The sequence below is a fragment of the Crinia signifera genome, chromosome 2 (genome assembly GCF_055691185.1).
Source record: "Crinia signifera chromosome 2, ASM5569118v1, whole genome shotgun sequence".
NCBI classification, from domain to species: Eukaryota; Metazoa; Chordata; class Amphibia; order Anura; family Myobatrachidae; genus Crinia; species Crinia signifera.
In genome coordinates this window covers 118,298,671-118,321,264 of record NC_139218.1, presented here as the reverse complement: position 1 = coordinate 118,321,264, position 22,594 = coordinate 118,298,671, and the positions used below count along the sequence as shown (strand labels likewise).

The 22,594-nt window shown below is 42.3% G+C and overlaps 1 protein-coding gene across 5 annotated transcripts in view; it reads left to right on the top strand.

Moving 5' to 3' along the window:
* Positions 1-22,594, top strand: part of HIPK1 (homeodomain interacting protein kinase 1) — an 82,934-nt gene that overhangs the window by 16,245 nt on the left and 44,095 nt on the right. For all 5 annotated transcript variants that reach the window (XM_083172759.1, XM_083172762.1, XM_083172761.1 and 2 more), the window contains exons 2-3: positions 1,130-2,207; positions 18,952-19,075. In XM_083172759.1, coding sequence (XP_083028885.1) covers positions 1,132-2,207; positions 18,952-19,075 — 1,200 coding nt within the window. In that variant the 5' untranslated portion in view covers positions 1,130-1,131. The remainder of the gene's footprint in view (positions 1-1,129; positions 2,208-18,951; positions 19,076-22,594) is intronic.

Here is a 22,594-nt window from a genome sequence, read left to right as displayed (position 1 = left end):
TTTTTTAGTGTACATGTAGACTGTCGACATTTGGGATTAAAACAAAGTGTAAACCCCCATGTCGACCTTTTGACTGTTGACCTAAGCCCATGTGTACCTTCCTATGTATCGACCTTGGCTCATGTCAACCTTCATTGGTTGACCCTGTGACCCATACTCATATCTAGACCTCTGGTCTTGCTCTAATACCTTGTTCTGAAGGCTTATGTGTAATTTTCTTTTGAAAGTATTTTGCTAGGCATCAGGTGATGGTTTGCTTTTATTCAGTTAAATAACAGGTGTTGAACAAGCCTCGATGACCATCCAGACTTGCTGATTGTTGCTGTATGGAATGATTGCGACTGAACAATACCTTTATTCAGCACAGTGGTTCATTTTTGTTATGTTTTTGGTTCAAATGCTTCAAAGCAAATTACATCATAGCTTCCTCAGTCATTTTGTATGAATGGTTTTTCTTTCACACCATCAGTGTCCTACCCATTGTGGTCATATTTTTGTGCGAGTATCGCTAGTGTTCACTTGCATCAGTATTTTGTCCATTGCACATTGTTGCACACCCTAATGCCTATTACACATTATGCTGCACACAGTAATGCCTGTAATATAATTTACAACATACCATAATGCCTATAATGTAATTTGCCATACACCGTAATGCCCATTACATATTATGCTTCTACCCCTAATATGCCAGCCTCATCCACTTTCCATATTCTAACACCCCCTTATGCCAGCCTCGCCTACCCTCCACATTCCAACGCCCCCTTCATGCAAGCCTGCTCTACCCCATAGTCTGTTTTGCCCTCTTTGTTTCAGGCCACTTTAGTGATGTTGACGGGTGGGTGCAACCCAGTATATTGACTGATGCCTCTTAAATTCTTGAGAGGCGCCAATCTCCCTATTCCAACACCTATGTACAGTAAACACACTCTCTATAAAGGTGTAATGCCTATGGATTGTGAGCAGGGCCCTCCTACCTCTGTTATTACCCAGTTGGTTTTATCACTTGTTTCCCATTGAAAAGCGCAACTGAGTATTCTGGAATATAAAAGTGACTTTAAATAGAGAATGACATCTGAAAAGGAAATAAAATGTATTCTGTTTTATTAATAATGCTTCTCTCTTTCAGGTATGGCATCACAGCTGCAGGTGTTCTCCCCTCCTTCAATATCGTCCAGTGCCTTCTGTAGTGCAAAGAAACTCAAAGTTGAGCCTTCTGGCTGGGATGTTACGGGACTGGGTAACAGCAACAAGTATTACGCACATAGCAAAAACCTCTCAGTCGGTCAAGGGCATACAAGTTCATCTCACCAGGTAGCGAACTTCAGTTTACCTATATACGAGCCCAGTCTCCTTATCCCAGCCACTGCAGCAGAGCACATAGTAGTAACTGCCGCAGATAGCACAGGCAGCGGAGCCACCACCTCATTTCAGAGCAGCCAGATCTTAAACCACAGAAGCAACGTTTCTTTATTGGAACCTTACCAAAAATGCGGCCTGAAAAGAAAAAGTGAAGAAGTGGACAGCAACGGTAGCGTGCAGATTATTGATGAACGGCCACCTCTGATGCTGCAAAACAGAACCGCGGTGGGTGCAGCTGCCACAACCACCACTGTAACCACTAAAAGCAGCAGTTCCAATGGAGAGGGTGACTACCAACTCGTTCAGCATGAAATCCTGTGTTCCATGACCAACAGCTATGAGGTTCTAGAGTTTTTGGGCCGGGGGACATTTGGTCAAGTGGCCAAATGTTGGAAGCGAAGCACAAAAGAAATCGTGGCCATTAAGATCCTAAAGAATCATCCTTCCTATGCCAGGCAAGGTCAGATAGAAGTAAGCATACTATCACGTTTGAGCAGTGAAAATGCCGATGAGTATAACTTTGTGCGGTCCTATGAGTGCTTCCAGCACAAGAATCACACTTGCCTTGTTTTTGAAATGTTGGAGCAGAACTTGTATGACTTCCTAAAGCAAAACAAGTTCAGCCCTCTTCCTTTGAAGTACATTAGACCCATCTTACAGCAAGTTGCCACTGCTCTAATGAAGCTGAAAAGCTTAGGACTGATTCATGCTGATCTGAAACCAGAGAACATCATGTTGGTGGATCCAGTACGCCAGCCTTATAGAGTGAAGGTGATAGACTTTGGCTCTGCCAGTCATGTTTCAAAAGCTGTGTGCTCAACCTACTTACAGTCTCGGTACTACAGGTATGAATTTTGTTTTTCTTTCTACAAAGATATAATGGTTTTAATGATTCCGGTTTCTTTCCTGGTTTACATTCCTGTGATACCATTATGCAGTGTCCACATTATTTTAAACGTGCTCCCGGATACTATGTTTGCCTTGGAGAATTTCAGGTTTGATGTAATGCAATGTCACAAAAATATTTGTCAGATGCCAGATTATATTCTACATTCTTTCTGAATAATTGGATTGGGACTTCCAATTAATGACATGCTAACCTACTTGGGTTTTTACGGTTTTTAAGCTGGGCTCACACTATGCGGTTCCTGGTACTTCAACGATATTGGTGGTACACCCAGGCGAGCGATATAGTGCATACACACTTCAGTGACCTCACCCGACCCTCCACTGAACATGCAGTTGTTGACTACATAGACACATTCTAACTGCATGTTCAGATGACTGGAGGCACATCATTAACAATATAATGCGTGCACAGACGATATGAACGGTAATATTGTTAATGTTATCTTACTGTACATACAGTTTTCAAAAATCGTGTTGTCACTACTAATTCCTGGGGAACAATGAAATTATTTGCTGAGTGGGAATGCTTATTTTACTGTAGGTAAAATCAATTTTTGCTTTAAGTATCTGTAATGCCCAAATATAAATGTCAGAACCTTGCTGGAGAAACTTACAAGGTCTAAATCTTTACTATAGTTGTTTTGCTTTAATGTTTCTTTTAGCATTTCCATAGACTACAATATAGCAATGTATAGTAGCACTTTCTAGCAGGCTGTGGCAACCTACTATACCTTAGTACAGGGGTTCCCAAACTTTTTTGAATCACGGCGCCCTAGAGCATCAAAATATTTTCAAGGCACCCCTAGGCCAAATACTTCTTATCGAGAAATTCAGAAAAAAATTATTAAATTTAAGTACATTGTGTTTATATGTCACAGTTATCTGGTTAGGGACAGGATCCTTCTATTTGTCCACATATATTATGATTGGCATCCACCAGCACTGGTTTTGCCTGTTACATTGACCATTCATAATATGAATTGATCCTGGTCCACCAACCCAAGGCACCCCTGCAAGTGTCCTGAGGCACCCCAGGGTGCCTAGGCACACAGTTTGGGAACCACTGCCTTAGTAGAAAAGAACTATCGCATTATCCTGCTTGCATTTTTTTTTCCCAGTGATCAGCAAAACTACAGATAAACGTATTATTTTTTTAAAATAAAAGCTGTGTTCTAATAACTTGATAATGACATTTAAAAGCGCTGTTATTCTGCCAAATTATCACTTTATTATATTTATGGCTTATGTGATGCCATACCAATTATAAGCTTCCTTTTTCAACATTTAAAGTGCAGCTAATCCTGAAACTTGCGTAATTCTATAGTGACCTGTGTTTGTCTAGTTTCTTGTTATTGGGAAATGTTCATGTTCTTGAGCTTATAGCCCAGGCATGTCCAAACTATGGCCCTTCAGCTGTTGTGAAACTACAAGTTCCATCATGCCTTGCTACATTTTTGCTTTTAGGGATTACTAAAACTATGGCAAGGCATGCTGGGATGTGTAGTTTCACAACAGCTGTAGGGCCATAGTTTGGACATGCCTGATGTAGCTCAACATCTGTAAATGTGTAACTACTATTTTGTTTGTTTTTATTTAAATTTAATTAAGTAAAAAATATCTTTAAAAAGTATATATAAATGTTGCAGTAAAACCCAGTGGGAATTCCAAATTACCAAGAGATGCCCCTATGACTTTAACTGCCAAAAACTGCAACTAGTCTGCTTTTTTTTTTTTCGTTCCTCAGCAGCGTGTACAATAGTTTATACTAAATGCTTAACATGGCAAAACCTGGTGCTTCTGCAAGTGCAATAAGCAATGGGCGCCTATGGCACACATTGAATTGCATAATTGAATATATTCATAGGGTATTCATTACTTGGTACTTGTGTATCATCACGGCGCCCACGATATTCAGTCGTATGGCATTGTATTCCATTTAAAATTGTATACCATTGTATATGGCATACAATGGCATATGAGGGGCTGCGCATTACTTCACATGTATTCCGCGAAGCTCGCTGCGCTCGCCACGCTTTGGGCTCGGTGGCTCGCTGTGCTCGCCACACTATATAAAGTCCACTCCACACCGACGTGGATAGTGGGGGTATGAAAAGGTCGGAGGGTTGGCGTTGATAGCACGGGTGGCGTGGGGGTACTTTTAACATTGTAAGCACCTATTATGGTGCTTATACAATTATTTATCTTATAGGGGGCACATTTAACATTGAAACCACCCATTAGGGTGCTTATACAATTTAAAATCTTATACCATTATATATGGCCTACAATTCGATGGTATACAATTTGAAATTGTATAACCTCTGCTAACATTGTATCGCATCGCATACCAGCGTATGCCTTATGGTATGCGATGCGATGGGCGCCGTGATAATACACAAGTACCCATTACTTAAGAGCATCAAAATACTAATGAGTTGCCCCTAATGGCCTAAGTCAGTATATAGATTAAGGATTAACATAGTTAATTTTTTGGTGTGTGTTCCCCTCCATGGGGCAGATGTATTATAGCAGCACTTTGAGCGCCACCATAATGCTTCCTGCTTTGCCTCATTAACTAGGCAAAGCAGAAAGGGACACTGAAATTACGTATTAACATGTCCGCCAAAGTGGTTGCACTTCTCCGATCCGATGTGCACAGAACCATGATTTATCTTCCCGATCCTTCGGAATCGGACCAAATCTCACTAGTGACTTTTAGACAGCTCTTTCTTTTCTGCCATTCACCAGTTTGGTGTACTTTTTTTTTTTTTTTTTTATGTGTTTGGATGGTGTACAGTTGTTGGGTCGACCACTGAAGGTGGACATGGCTTAGGTTGACTCCTGAAATAGGTCGGCATGACTAATGTGCACATGGTTGGAATGTAGACAGTCAAAAGGGTGACAATGATTTTTTTTTTTTTTTTTTTGCTTGCCGACCAGTGGTATTTCATGACCTACCACACACTAGGGCGTGAAGGCAGAATAGACTCATGGCGAGCGGACGCCGTACTATTTAAAAAAAATTAGTTCAGCACGCATGGTGCAATGGTTAGCATTACTATCTCGCTGGTGTCATGGGTTATATTCTCACGATGGCCCTAACTCTGCAAAGTTTGTATATTCTCCTCCTGCATGCGCTAGACTTCATTTGGGTACTCTGGTTTCCTCCCACAATCCAAAAAATTAACCCTAGAATGAATGTGTGTGCGCATGGGGCAGGTACTGATGCGAATGTTCAAATATTCTCTATAAAGCGCTGTGGAATGTGTGCGCTAAATAAATGGGTGTGTTTTTTATAACACAAAGACAGTCGGGATTCCGACAGTTATTAACCCAACGTCGGAATCCCAGCTGCCGGGACTAGGGGCGGGCACAGTGGCTCGCTCCGCAAGCCACCTATTCTATTCTCCCTCCTATGGGGGTCGTGGACCCCGATGAGAGAGAATAGCTGCTGCCCGTTTGTTGGGGATTTAGCCATCGAGATTTTAGCAGTCGGGATTCCAACGTTGGTGTAATGACTGTTGGAATCCCGACTGTCGGTCAGACATCCGGCACCCATATAAATAACCGTTAAATACCCGTTCTGACTTGGGCAGGTAAAAGCATTCTTTATAATTTTACCACTCTATAAATGTATCCTTTGTAGCATACATTTGATGTGCAATAAAAAATGGCTCCAGAATGTTTTGACTACACAGGCAAATCATAGTTGTGCGTTCTTGAAAGAGCATTTTTTTTTTTTTTTTTTGAAGGACATTTTCATTCGCACAGTGCTGCAATGTAATCACCTCACATAACCCTTCTGGTATTTAATCTCCTCCATGGATTGAGTGATTAACCGTTTTATTCAAGAGATTTTAGGCAATTCTAGGCAGCACATGCTCAGTAAAATGGAGAACAGGTTTTGCTCATCATCCCATTGCTCCTTTATTCATTTGGGCAGTTTATGATCTATAAAAAAAAAAAAATATTTGATTCTATAGAATTCCTTAAAGTAGGATGTTGTGAACAAGAATATATTAAATTGCTGCTATGTTTTACATGACACAACATATTTTGACCATTTTTAAGCTTGGTGCACTTTGTTGTTCTGAGAAGAATCTGAATGACCATTTGACCACATCTGCCAGTGTGTATTCACTATCCTACCCTTCGGTGTGTCGTTTGTTGCGTCTGCTCGTCTAACTGCAGTACAGATATAACCAGAAAACATGATACATTTTGTTCAAATCGTCTATTGCAGCCGTTATCAACCTGAAGGGTAGATGTATGACGCAGGGAGGAGAAGTAATAAAGTGTCTGGTACTTTGTCACTGGCCAATCTGCTCTTAACTGTCCCTTTTTAAACCCATCCTGTAACTTGAGTCAGGCGCTGATTGGCTGGTGATAAAGTACCTCTCCTCCCTTATCACTGCTTCATACATCTACTCCTGTGTGTCCAAAGTGGGTTGCGACCATCTCTGCATGGGGTTGCAACCCTATGTTGCTGACAGTCAGTGAGGCTGATGACTTCTTGGACCATTGACTGATAGATCAGAGGAGTCTGAAAAATCAGTTCAGTTGTCTGTTACTTAACATTTCTCACATCACTGGTTTAGGAATCTGAGGAGTCATCAGGCCGGCTTCCTGCCATCCTCTGCCTCCCCCCTGTCGTTCACGGCTTCCCTGCCCTCTCCATAAACCTTTTATAACCAGTATATACTTTAATATTTGCATGAATATATGAAAGAAAAACACATGCAGGGCAGGGACTCTATATGTAGATTGCACAGGGTGTATGCACTTTATCGTTTGACTTTGAGTACTAGGAAAATTGGCCATTTCTAGGGAAATGACCATTGTTGGCTAGCTAGCTTCCACTTCTATTGGTTGATGGTGTATGTAATCTATAGCTGCTAAAATAGGCAGATTAGCCAATAATTATGTATGTGTTCTTTATAATGTGTGCCTATAGAGCAACAGTGAAGGGGCACTCGCCAGATTTTCAAAGCACATATATTTTTATTCCTCACATATTGCAGTATGGCAGAAGTCAAAGCAGCATAGCAACGTTTTGGTCCCAACTTCCCGACCTCCTTTGGGCCGAACAACTGAGCAACAAGTCATCAGTATCCTCCAGAGTCCGTGTGTGTGAGAGAGAGAGAGATACGGTCATTGGGTCAACAGCAAGTTGTTAGACAGTCATTAGGTTGACCAGCAGGAAGGTCGACATGGGGGTTTTCACTGTTTTTTTTGCCGACAGGCGGTATTTCATGCCCTACCATCCACTAGGGCGTGATGGGAGAATAAAATAGTGTGCCGAGCAGATGTGGTGTACTTTAACCTGTGTCCATGTCAACCTAATGACTGTCTTACAACTTGCTGGTGACCAACTGATCCACACCTATGTGCGTGAGGCGTGTTCATGTCCCCCCCCCCCTGCAGCATACATCTACCCCACCATGTTATTCCTGTAATGTGTACCTCCGCACATTGTACACCCTGCCAGCTCTGACCCATGCAGTGCACCAAGCTGGTTGCCTCAGATGGTATCTCTGTGGGCAGGAGGTGGGTCACGTGGCTGTTTCTGTGCAGGGTTTATCATACTACTACACAAGTATGTACTTTCCAATATATGCATTGGGTCCTTGTATGGCCCGCCTCCTACAGTGTAACCTTCTTAGTGCGCCCACCATGGCTGCCTCATCTGGTGCACTTGTGGATGGGATGTAAAATACATGGACATGAGTATACATTGAAATCACCCATTTTGAGTAATTTATTTTATGGGTAATATATTCCACCCTGGGTAATCCTACGCAGAACGCCTAAAAGGGCTGCCGCACCTGGTACCTTGTCAGGGTGGAGTACACAACCCATGGAAGTTATTATCCAAAGAGCTGCACCACTCCTGCATTGTGCTTACTGTGTGCTCAAGGGTTTCGTTTGTCTGTGACTTGTCTGTTACTGTTTCACCAACATTCTCTGTATTATGTGTATTATTTTTAATGTCTGTAAAGCGTCTTGAGTCCTGTTGGAGAAAGTGCGCTATATAAATTAAACTTACTATATATTCAATCTCGCTCGATAGATCGCTCGAGATCTATATGACCAATCTTTACTAAAATGTTTTATACAGTATAGTGCTGTAGTTGAGGGCTTATTTCTTTTTAAATGTTTTTATTATAATATTTTGCTAGGCCCAGCATTGTACTTGCACAAACCAGTGAGATTACCTTTCTCATTTTGCACGAGTGACCTAGTTTGTAGGGGCCACACCTAATGTCTTTATAAATCCCAAACAGATTATGTTATGGAGACTTTACCCTTTTGTTTAGTTATATAATAAGAGGTGTGTCTAGAGTCTTATTGGTCTAATGTAGTTCCGTGAGTTATTGCCAGAGAACATCTCACAATGACCTTCTGTGAATGAATAGTAGACTGGTTTGGGAATTAACACCCATGGGGTGTCTGTTAAATATTAAGATCAAAAGAAATTTGATGTATCTTTAATGCATGCAATAAAGATTGTGTCCTAATGAAAGTGGGGTGTGCATCTGTCTCTCTGGACTTTGAACTACAGTATTTTAGCTGACAAGTCAAATATTTAGCTTGGTCAGTGAGTGTTTATAACAGGTGGTGTTTCTGCTTTTAGCTATGCAAAGATTTGCTTATAGGTGAGTTGTGTTTAGAGATTTCGCTATGACAGCCACGTAAACTCAGACACATGAATTCAGTTTGCTACATGGCTGCACTGCTGTAAAACTGTTTGTGTACATGTGAGCTACAATACTTCTATTGTATAAATGCAGCCAGTGTTGCATGTGCCTACTTTCACTTGGCTGATCTGGTGAACTTTTATTTAGAATTAGCTTTAGTAAAATATTTTAATGAACAGCGATGATCATTTACATCGCTGGGGGGGGGGCGGCATAGTGCAGTGTACCAGCAGATGAACGGCTTTCCTGGTGATGTTGCTGGAGCGCGCAGCAGTTAAGGCCCATACACACTGGGCGTCTTTGAGCTGAAAGCCACTCAAATCTGAGCTGAAAGTAACTTAAAACAGCAGTCGACCAGTGTGTATGGACCTTAACTCTATCGTAGAATACACTTTTTGAGGGTTACTGCCGTTTCACTGCTTCTGTGTTTAAAAATGAAAATGCCTTCTCACTTGGTTCCAATTGATAGATCTACAGTGTCTAGATGGAGAATCAATAAGACAACATTGTTGAAAGGTTGACACATGAAAACTTGGACTTTTTCACAATTCCCCCACATTGCTTTTGGGACTTTTTTATACTTTATCCTTCTCAATTGAACTCCATGTGGATCGTAAAGTGTGCCAAGCAGAGAGAGCGCGTTACACTAATTCAGGGGTCCACATCGACGGGTTTTGACTGACACAAATTATGGAAAACTGTCAACCTTTTGACCCTTTCTACCTACTGCATGTCGTCCTTTTGGTGTTGACCTATTGACTAAATCAGGGGTGGGGAACCTTTTTTGTGCCAAGGGCCATTTGTATAGGGAAAAAAACCTTCAGGGGCCATATGTAACATTTTCTCTTACAAATTGTCCTGCTGCAGCCGTCCCACGCTCCAGCGGCTGCCGCTGAATAGGACTGACAGTCTCCAGCTGCTGTTGATTAAAAGGAATCTTGCGAGAAATACCGACCTCAAGCGAGAATTCCCCTGTACTTGACACCTGGCAAAGCCGCCGGGCAGGTGGGAGGGTCACTCAGACTACGGGGGCCGCATACGGCCCCCCGGGCCTGAGGTTTCCCACCCCTGATCTAGATACGGTCTATTCAATAATGCACTTTCCTCTCCAGCAAAGTCTGCAATAGCTTTACTGGACCTACTTGGACCAGTCTACATTACGCATGTACCTACTTTGAGTGGTTCTTTCAGTTAGTAAGTGCCATCTACCACTGCTTGTTTGTTACATGGTAACCTTCACTTAACCAATTTTTTTTCTCTATGGCAACAACGGGGGCATTTACACAGTGATTTGTACCACACAGCCATACATGGTGGTCGTTATCATCAATGGCTACCAGGCTGTGTGTGGTATAGCCATTGATAATGTGATGGCCAGGCAACTATTGGGGAAATATTCAATGTTAATTATCGCTATGTGCAGCGAGTCCTGTTTAGGATTCGCTGCACATTCGCAGGGTTCCGGAGGGCTGGAGCATTCACTGCCAGCCCCCCTCTCACCCTATTCAATGCCTCAGCGGCTCGCTGCCCCTGATGGCAATTTTGAACCCCTTTCGGCAAACAGTGAACATTGAATAGGGTAAATCAGATTTTCAGTGAAAAAGATTCACCGCAGGGAGTGAAAATAGCCCGATTCGCCAAAAATAAATGGTGAATCAGGAGCATTGAATACTGCCCTTAGTGTCAGTGTTTCAAGATGAACTAGTGACCGTCTAGGAATTTTTTTTTTTTTGCTCAGACTAAAGAGGAGTATACCTTGACGGGAGCCTATAACCAGACAAAGAAACTGCAGCTGAGATGGCACAGCAACTAGTCGTCTATTGAAGAAGCGGGCGTATTTGGAGGCAGGACCCAGTGTATCACGCAGGCAAACTTGTTATACACAAGGGCTTGAATGCACAGCCCTTGTGTACACTACAGTACTGTGACACACACAGCAGGGCATGCATATAGAATCTATAGTGTTCATTCTAGCATTCGTTATCTTTGAAAACCCATGCAGTTCCTGTTCCCTGTCTGGGGTGTCTGTCTGCTGTGGTGTTTCGGGCACTGGTCTGGTTTGCATATCAGTGCTGACATACAGACCACAATGTGCTATAAGCACTATAGCAGACAGCAACAACCCAGGCAGGGAAGAGGAACTGCATAGGTTTTCAAAGATGGCGGGTGCTAGAATGAACCCTAATCTATATATAGATTCTATATGCAATGAAACTAAATTCCTGGGGATAATCAACGGTCACGCTGTCGAAACAGAGCCAGGCATGCATATAGATTCATATGCATGCCTGGCTGTGTCTCGGTAGCGCGACCGTCCATTACCCCAGGATTTTCATTTTTACCCCTGTTCCCTGACCACTGTTGTAGAAAGATGCGTCTCTCTTTTAAGATGGCATGCAGTGCTGGAGCAGGGTTCACCAGTGCTCTGTGCTTGTCCTGCTCCTGAACATGTGACATCACATAAGAATACTGGGCAGCTGGCAGAAGAGTGTATAGTTGCCTGGGGCGCTCCAAATACCTCTCCACACTGCTGGCTGCATGTCTACAGCACTACTGGCCACAGGGTGCACTTTGAGGCACCCTGCTAGTCTTATGCAGGGACAGTGACTGTGCCCACACACGGCAACTGCTCCAGTCCTGATTGTATGCTGCTGGGAAAAAGTGAGAGAGAATGGAAAACCTAACCAGTTGTAAACTCACCAGTAATTGCTTTTAAAGTTGCCCAGCTCCCTATTACACAGTGAAAGCAACAGGGTTGTGCTTCTGTGATGTTCTTTGTTATTAGTGAATTAGTTGGCTGTATGTTTTAATGTTTCTGCAACCCACAAAGATACACTGTCCAAAGTGTGTAGGGACAGACATTCTACTTTCAAAGTTCTACGCTGATTTACAAGTCGATGCCATGAAAAGGTGTATTGTTAGCAGGTGCGGTTTCATGTTCTGACTTATTTGATTCCTTTAATAGTCTGCTTTTAAAAGCCATTCATTGTAAGCAAGGACTAAATTGAAGTACTTCCCTCTTAATTCATCCTGTGTTCTTGATCTTTTGGAACATATCGCACACTACTTGGAAATGTTCTCTTTTATGTTTTGACTTGGAAGGAACATTTTGTTGTCCCAGAGTTTATTTGTGAATGTGGAAATCTTTGCCCAACACATTGGTGTCCTTTTTAAATGTTAGCACACAGCTTGAAGCTTTCCGCTGTGAGAATAATTTTTTGCCTATGTGGCTGAAGTGTAAACTTGTCATCCTGATATATCTATTTTCAGTTTTGTGGCTGAATTTTATTACATTTCTTTCTAAACCAGGAGACAGCAGACAGGTGTGCAGTATTCTTTGATAAGATACTCCCTTAGATGTCAAGTTTAATACACTGATGTTTGGTTATAAATGTGTGCATATATTAAGCCACTGTAGTCATATACAGTTTATCCATATGTTAAGGTACTAAGATCAATATAGTAAAATACTGTGTAGATATAGGACATTGGCCATTCCCTTTATGGGAAAGCCAATTTAAATATATATATATATATATATATGTCTTGATAAAGGGCTACCCGCCCGAAACGTTGGCTTTGCACTATACCAGTGTCTTCACGTTTTTTGCATTGACTGCCGCCGTGCAGTTTTGAATGAATTCTTAGAGTGACTTCTGCTTGTTCATAATATATATATATGTATATATATATATATATATATATATATATATATATATATATATATATATATATATATATATATATATATATATATATATATATACTAATATAACCATCATTGACAGCCTATCAATAGAATTTCAGACACATCTCTTTGAGACATAGAAAATATATATTCTAAGAAGAGTATTATCATTCCTGTTAAAGAAAACGTAGTAGACCATCCAAATATGTGTCCAAAATTAATAGGAACACATAGAGGTGTATTTATTGCGTGGCGGAGGGGGTTTGTATGGCGAGGGCGGCTTGATTTTGGCGAGGAAATGCCATCCTCGCCGTCCAACCCCCTAGCTGTATTTAATGTTTGTCCGGAATCCTTTCCGTCAGAGGGTGACGTGGATTCCCTTAAACGGCGAGGTCCGCTGCATTTTGTGGCAAACCAAACAGTTTTGATGGCAACACTCACAAGGGGATGACGTTGTATACTCTATCGCCACCCTGCTGCTGCCCTCACAGCAGCTTCCACCACCCTTCCCGCAGCAGTCAGCATGGACACCACAGCCAGAATAAAAATAGCACCGATCGCTGGGATTTATATGGGGTCCGGGTCTCTTGAGAATCTGACAGTGGGATGATGACATTCGGCATCGATTTTCGATATAGAAAATGGCTCCAAAGATCGTGCAGTATATACAGATGGAGCCGCTCTCATTAGAGTGGCTTCTGGCGATTCTATCGCCATCCATTGTCCCCCACCAGCTGCCGCTCTCCGCCAGAATGGGATGCGTGCACGAGCTGCTCGCGTGCCCCATTCTTCCGGAAGATATAGCAGCCCTCCGTCCGTCTCCCTGCTCTGCCCCCACTTCCTGCCCATCTCCCTGAAGCGGAGACTGGCAGGAAAGCCTTCTGTCCCCGCCACCTTACTGAATGGGACGAGCGGTCTGCTGGCCTGCACAAAAAAATCTTTAAACAAACAAAATACTGGCCAATATTCAACACACATTAATATAAAATATTACATAGATAATATATTACTGAAAGCTTAATTTCTCTATATTGTCCTCAGATCACATCTATTCGTCTCATTGTTAGTGGTTAGTATTGCATGCAATTACTTGAAACAGGATTTTAGAGCGAGTTATAACTTTGTTAGTTCATATGATCACTGTTTAATTGTAAAGCTCCATAGTTAGTAAACAGTCATCGCATGTATATATCCAAGTGATCTAAAGACTATATCGTGAAAATAAGCTTACAGCAATATATTATCTATGTAATAATTCATATTAATGTGTGTCTCTCTGCACATATTACATCAGCCCCACCTGCAGTGCACATGGTTTTCTCCACTAGAGAGTGATTGTGACTTTCCGAGTGAATCAGAATAAGGGCCTTAGTGTGGTGATCCTGCAGGTATGACAGTGATATAACAGATTTCTCACACGCCTATTTTACGTAAACATATGTTACTCACATACAGCATATAGAAAAGTAATTGATAGTTAGAAGCTGATTGGCTGGTGCATTATCACTTCACCAGGCTTAATAAATCTGCCCCAAAGTACCAGCCAATCGGCTCCAAACTGTAACTGCCATGTTACAGGCTATGTTTGAAAAATAGGTTAGGAGCAGTTTTTGTTGTTGGCTGAGTGGCATTGTGGCATCATAATACTGCCCTGCCCACTAGATCTCCATTTTGTCTGAATTTACTTCAGAGCAGCACATGCCAGACAGCATTGTGGGAGAATTTTTAGAAAAGTTTACACTTCACATATATAGTGGGAGAATTGCCTGCTCCAAGGATCTACAGAGCATACTGCGGGAATAGGTAATATATTCAATTCTCACATATAGATACATGGCCTGGAGCCTAAATTTTAGTACAAAAACTAATAATAATTTATAGTCTGTATGAAATGTATTAAATGAATAAATAACAATGAATATCAAATATATAAATAACAATGTAGTTAAACAGGTATTTACATTGTTGAAAAAAAGCAAAACAATATTGAGCGCTGATCTGCCTAAAGGTGCCCATACACGCACTGATTCTGCCGTGCGTTTTGTGCTGAATTAGCATTGCATGTGTTGTGCATGCGATAAGTATGTGCAGCACATACTTTTTGTACTGAGCGATGAGACGCCGCGGGAGCGCGCATCTCATAGCACACATGGCATCGGCAGAATCGGTATGTGTAATTACTCCAAACTGCAGCTGATTCCAAAAAAAGGGAACACCAAACCCTTCAAGCTTGCAATATAGGGCATTGAGTACCGCCCATGGTCACATTAACACACATTGAAGTGTTAAATTCAGCTGAACATAATTTTGTAGCATGTGTCAGAATGTGGTCAGTTCCCTGTGGGGAAAAAAATGAGCGACCTTAATCAGAATATATGTAAAACTACAAATTTATAATTTTTATTGTGTGGGATTGCTTTTTGAAAGTTTATATAATATGGAAGGCTTAACTTCATAGCTAGACATTTAACATCTGCTGATCCACTCTGTCAGTCCCTCCATTGGTTGCCTGTATTTAATATAAAATACTTTTACTGGCGTTCAAGGCCATTAACCTGACTACACCAACATATATCTCTTCACTTATCTCAAAATATATCCCCACCAGACTTCTCTGCTCTGCACAAGATCTACATCTTTCATCTACACTCATTACTAGATTCCATTCACAATTGCAGGACTTTGCTGTTTAATTTTCATCCGACAGGATGGCCCCATATCGGAACAAAAGTGCAGTGTGTACGCACGTTCGACCCAAGTGGGCGTTCCATAGCTGCATCATCTCTGGCAGGGTAAAAAAAAAAAAAAGAAAACGGCGTGGGGTCCCCCCCACTGCCGTAACCAGCACCAGGCTGAAGAGCCGGGGCTGGTATTAAAAAATCAGGAAACCCGACAAATAGGGCTTCGCTGATTTATTATTATTTTTTTTTTAAACCAGCCCCAGGGTCCGGGGCTTGTTCCCAAAATACAGGACTTACCTGACCAGGCTGAAGCCTGTGTGGTGGTCACCGGGCTGATTTGAAGTGTAAAAAAAAATAGAAGAAAAACTATTTTCTTTTACTGTGGAACGGAGTCCCGGCAAGCCTCCCCCGCATGCTGGGACTTGGAGAACCACAAGTCCCAGCATGCGGGGCGTTAAAGGGCCCGCTGGCACTTGTAGTTCCACAGAAAAAAAAATAGTCAAATAAACACACACAGACACAATAAAAATAAAACTTTATTACATCCAAAGCCCACACATACTAATACTTAAGGGGGGGGGGGCTTTATTGGGGGGGTCCCCACTCCCCCATGCCAGGCTGACTGGTCGGTAGGTTAATGCTTTGGCCGCGGGACCTTCTATAATAAGTGTCCCCCGGCTGTGGCATTACCCTGCTGGCTGGTTTGACTCGGGGCTGGTTCTTAAAATACGGGGGACCCCTAGTCATTTTGTCCCCCGTATTTTGGGAACCAGCACCGGACCTGGAGCCTGGGGCTGGTTGTTAAAAATCAGCGAAGCCCTATTTGTCTGGTTTCCTGATATTATTTTATTTATTTTTTAAATACCAGCCCCGGCTCTTCAGCCTGGTGCTGGTTTCGGCAGTGTAGGACGGGAGTACATCGGACGTCGCAAGTAAAATTGTACAGGTGTGTACGCGTGTGATCGGCTGTTGTTTGTGGATGGTCCGACGGGTGTACGGTCGGTCCAACGGTCGCAAGAAACAGGGATTGTATATATGTGTACCCAGCTTTATGCATTGGAATAGTTTGGTGTAAATAATAATTTTCATCTTCTTTGTGTGTAATGGTTAGTTTTGTTTGAATGCATTTTAAAGGCATGTTAAACCAACAAATTAACCCCCCTCTCCATGACTGGTGACAGCAGCAGCTCCTCCTATTCCATTGGTGTCCTGATGTTATCTGGTACTGGTCAAATGTGGTTTCTGAAAGCACTTCTTTGATAGTACTGCCCCTGTGCATAAACAAGAGCAGAAATCTAACATAGCAAGTAGCTGAACGTAAATAGTGTTTTTAGAGTCATTTTATTCCTCAGTCTGCTTATCAGTGTAGACCAGGGGTCCTCAAAATATTTTGTTTTTCATAATTAAAAAAATATTTTGCGGAAAAATAACAGGACCCCCCCCCCCAGCAAGTTACTGCTGAAAGTCATCATATCACATGTGTAATTAGCAGACAGCACAGGCATGACAGCATTGTGGAGGCACAACATGTGAGGAGTATAAAATAACAGACAATCCAACAGATTTTTCAGACTCCTTGAATCACTGACAAAGATTAGAAAATTTAACCTGATGGTTAGCAACATGGAGTCCCGACCCCATGCTGAGAAGTCAGGACCCACAGATTGAGAACCACTGGTGTAGACAATGTGCCCATCCCTGCAGGCTGCTGTCCTTGTGGAAGAAGTTTAGGCCTAATGGTAAATCTGTGAGAACTGAATTTGTCTTAAGTAATCAGTACATGTTGTTTGCAGTGGATGTGTTCATGTTCAGATTAGCCTTGCTGTGTCCAAAATACGAGTCTCAAATATGAAGAAAACAAAATATGTAGACGCATGACATTTTTGGGGGTGGTAAGATGTCAGTTGTATTTCCCAGCTACCTTTTTAGAGATCATTGCATCCTGCAGCATACTAATGGCTTGACGTGCTTAAACACAGTTATGACTTGGAAATGATTGCTTAACCGTATGCGTCAAAGCTTTCCAGTGTCAACTAGGCATGGACGCTTGAGAGCCAGAGTGTTCTTGGCAGCTGATAAAGCAACGCGCTGATGCAGGTGTGGAAAGTCAAGCATTGACAAGCGCCCATTAATTTATGTTGCTTGGGGAGTCTCTTCGAAATCCCCTTCACTGTGCAATTGTTCTACTCCTTATGAGATGGGCAGTTGCTGGACAGTGGTTTACTGACCATGTATACTAATAAAAGTTCAATCATTACCCTTTGGGCTGTAACTTGTATTTAGCATCCTTGTTTAAAAAAAACAAAAAACAGCCCAGTCACCCAGTGTGTATGGGCCTTAACTGGGAGTATGAAGGTTTTTCCTTGTACAACTAATGCCGTGTCCACACTGCGAGTGTGAACAACATGGCTTTTACCTGGGATTTTAATGCCGGCTACTGCGGTGCCAGACCCCATTCTCGCTGCAAAGGCAAATTCCCGGGTGAAGCAGTTCTACCCGGTAATTTGCGTTTTAACACCGTTTTTTTTTTTTGCAGTGTGAACGGGTCAATCTGTGTCTCCATACCCGGATCTCAAACACTGGTAAAAAGAAGGGTTGGAGACCCGGGAATTTTGACACAGGTTGACCTATTCACACTGAGAAAAAAAACAGTGTTAAAAGGCAAATTACCGGGTCAACATGCTAGACCCGGAATTTGCCTAGTAGTGAGAATGGGGTATTAATGTTACAGTGAGTATGCTCCAAAACCAATAATAATATCAGAATGTTTACAGCAGGACAGAGTATTTCAGAATGTATTGGTTCTGTGGCTATCTGGAAAATGCAGAGCGGAGTTCTTGTGAAATTGTCAGTTTCATGATGTTGTGAGATTAATGGAGGCAAATTGTAATTAACAAACTGAGTGTTGGCTTTTGTATGAACTAGACCAACAGGTTTCGCAATAGCTTATAAAGTAATATATTCCTAATGTGTATGTTTGTGTGTTTTGTTTCTGATGTGTGTATAGGTCTAACGTGCACTGTTCATTTATTTGGTAATAGGATAGATGCTCTCTCTGATTATATGCGGAAACCCGCACAATGTCCTGTTGGGTTTAGGTAATATACAGTTGTCACAGCAACTATCTTTTGTGTAGTGCAACTATTATTTCCATGAGTGATGGTGCTGTAACAGATGGCTGTTAGATGATTATTCTGCTTATGTATCTATTGTGGGTTCTTTTTTCTTTCTCCTAGTCAACCTTTTTATTTATTTTTTTCTTGGTAAGGATAGTTGTGTTTTCATAAAGGATTTTTTTTTTCATTTTTCAGTATTTTGCGTTAGAGCCTCTAACTATTAACAAATATATTATGCAGATTTATGGGACACTTGTTCTATCGGCGCATCTTATTGGTGGTGAAGAATAATGCCTTGCTAGACCAAATAAGATTACCTAGGCCACAGCTGAATGCTTGTAAGTGTATATACAGACAGGTTATTGCTACACTTCTCCTTGTATTTCTACACCAAGCAGTTAATCTTTAATCCATGACTCCTTTTTCAAATGTCTGTCGTTCTTTATCCATGTATAAATGTCTCCTCAGTAAATATTCCTTTTTTTTGTCTTCTCCAGAGCCCCAGAAATCATTCTTGGGTTGCCGTTTTGTGAAGCAATAGATATGTGGTCGCTTGGTTGTGTTATTGCGGAGTTGTTCCTTGGATGGCCTCTCTACCCTGGTGCATCGGAGTATGATCAGGTAAATAAAGAATTATTAGAAATGCCTGTAATAACCAGATGACAATCTTTGCTGTAAGTGGTATGTATAATAGTTATGTTGTGTACACATGGTCGACAGCCGTGCTATTCCATCCCGATACGATCGAATCGTACAGCAAGCCAAAAGACATGCATGCAATTTTGACTATATAGTACAGATCTGTACTATATAGTCAATGCAGCCCTGTCCATCTGGCTTTGATTTGTGCTGTACGGGATCGAAAGGTTAAAAAACCTGTGCGATCATCATGCAACCTATTTGTGATCCCGATGAGGTTTTGACTATATAATCAAATTTGTAGGCTAAATTTTACAGTGTACACACCATTTCACCTGCTTCTCTGTGAATTTGGTGACCCATAAGAACCACTTCTTTGACCATTTAATAGAGGTGACATTGCTAGTACAAAGTGTTTTACTCACTGAGCCCTAGAGCTCGCTGCCACTTGTGAATAACTTCTGATTTGCGATTCTTGTATCATTTGAACTTGAACCATTTTCTACACTAAACCGAAAAAAAAAAATGCAATACTTGTGTAGTTTCAAGGCGGCAGCCAAAGCTACGTTGTCAGCGTAGCCCAATGGCAGCCCTGCGTAGTTAGCATAGTCAGCGTAGTGTTCCCACGAAAACCCTAGTAACGTACTGTCAGGCAGTGTAGTCACCGTACTGTCCCCGCGAGCTGCAACTCTGTCCCTAGCAAGCCTAGAGAGTTCCTCTCATACAGCGCTGTTAACTGCCAGATCCTCTGCGCTGTCGGACGCTGGCGGAGATAGGCGCTCCATCTGCCTGAGACGCACAAGCGTCTGCGTCTCAGACGCTTGTGCATCTCAGTAATTTTTGCGCAGGGTACGGCAACCCTGCCCGTGTCTGCTTCAGGGAGACGGGGTTAGGGGTTTGGTAGCACATGCGTCTCATGCACTAAGGGGGGTGCGGGCGCAAGTGCGTCTCATGCAGGACTTATTTGCCAGTGCTCCATGTTACATACTGGCAAATGCCTCCTTTTCAAACCTCCACTATCCACGCCAGCCTGAAGCGTGGCGAGCGGACACGTTACACGTCCTCCTGACCTGTTCATACCCCCACTATCCACGTCTGAGTTGACTTTATAAAGCGTAGCGAGCAGATGTGGATTACTTGACATGTATTTCGCAGAGCTCGCCATGCTTTGGGCTCGGAGGCTCGCTACGCTCGCCACACTTTAAAGAATCGACTCCACGCTGACGTGGATAGTGGGGGTATGAACAGGTCGGGAGGACGCTTAACGAATCCCCTCGGGCTCGCTGCGCTCGCCACGCTTCAGGCTGCCGTGGATAGTGGGGGTGTTTAAAGAAAACATTCACACCTGGCATATCCTACATCTGAAACAATAATGACGACATGTGTTAACTGATAACTGGATTTTAGTGAACAATAAAGAAGAAAAAAAACAATGAACAATGTTCAATAAAATAAAATAAGTCCAAGAAACTATAAAAACAGTAATTCTTCACTTTCTGCATTCTCTTCAAATGCAGCTGATGTTGACGCAGCTGCATCTGCATTTGTGTCGGATGATTTGTCGGCTATTGGGACCAGAGCTAGTGTATGTAAAATGCACAGGAAAGCATTCTCTGCACTTAGGGTTTTGTGCCAAATAAACTCCTGCAGGTAGGAGTCAAGGTATTGACGCACAGTGCCCCTCTGTCTCTTGGTCCTCCACTTGCATGACCACCAGAGCCTTTCAATGTTTTGGGTATGAACCACTACTCTGGCTCCACTAAATTGTAGCGGTGGTTGATGCGCCCATGATGGTACCCCGCCTGCTCAAGTTGTTGAGTGTTCTACGTGTGCCAACGGTCAAAGTATATGGTGGTACCCTGTTCAATATGCTTCTGGATGGCGGACATCAGGGTGCTGGTGTCACGGCTGGCCACTGGTGTTACAAAACATTCACCTGTCTCACGGGATATGCCACCAAAGAGCCACTGCTGAGGCAGGATGCGTCTAACATGCTTTTTTCGCTGGACAAATAAGCTTTTATTCGCCTCAACAATTTTGCCAGGCCTGCCAATCCAGCGTTGGGGCTGTGACATCAAATCCGGGGTACATGCCTCTCACATTAGGTTGTTATAAATCACTGTCGTTTTTTTTTTTTTTTTGGGGGGGGGGGGAAATCATGAGGTGACGCTCACAAAATTTAATGCTTGTTGGCTCCTCCGCCCAAGAAAGAATTAAGCGTAGAAGGGTCAAATGTCAGGTGACATCCTAGAAACCATTGTGCGGCCCGGAGACTATCCTTCTTGCCACAGCTTCTTATGTGGCAGGTCCACATACGCTCCTTTAAATTTAGATACGTAATAACACAAACAACCCATTAGCCGGGTGGGTTCTGTCTTTTAAAATATTGTGCGCCCTATGCAGACAGCGCTTCCTCTAAATATCAACAACCGGGAGAGTAGTACCCATTATCGGTTATGCCAGTTTAATTACCCTCTGTATTAGCTTCCTTTCTGCAATGGTACAATTTCCATACCAGACGGATATACAACTGGTCAAAATACTTTCCACTGCACAGCAATAAAAATTTACCAATATGCATAGTGACAATTGATGTTTTTTCATTAAGTGTCATTGGATGCCCATTGACACAGGTCTGTGTCTCTGGTAGCAAGTGGTGGCATTGTAAAAACACCACCGACGACTCCTCCATCTGCGGCAGGTTAAAGATGGTTAATGCTTCTGCAGCCATAACTGACACAATGAAATTAGTGGTGACGGAATGCTGACTGACTACGCTAATTGCGTAACGCTGACTGACTACGCAAGCTGCGGTACACTGATTCTGACAGGGACGCTGACTATGCTGGCCGCAAGAACACTACGCTGATTCTGACAGGGACGCTAGATTGACAATGCTAACTATTTAAGCGGCCGCAGGAATACAACGCTGATTCTGACAGGGGCGCTAACTACGCTGGCCGCGGGGACACAACGCTGATTCTGACAGGGACGCTATGCTGACTACGTAACTGCCGCCATGAAACTGCACGAGTCGGCTAAAAATGCCAGGATCGCTCACATTTGTTTATTCAAATAATAAAATGTGTAAAAAAATCTGAATATATTTCCTATACAAGATAAAAATGTATGACTAATAAAAATATTTGCATGCCAATTTTCACAAATTCACTTGGCACTCAAAGGGTTAAAGTCACATTTACTTTTGATGTAATTTGGCCTTTTCTAAAATTATTAATTTGAACTAATTGCTATTAAAGGCCCAAAATATATTTTTAGGTTGGAGTACTGCCTAAACATACTGCTGTTTTGGAAATTAAATAAAATGTCTACGAACAGTTACTAACTGATGAGAAACCACACTTGCTCTCCCAAATAAATCTCATTCTTAGAGGATTACCTTTTAACAAACTGAAATCTCAATATATAAACTAAAGTCAATTATTTAATTTTAGACCACTTTACACTTATTGCCTTTGGCGTAATTGACCTCAGACGCAG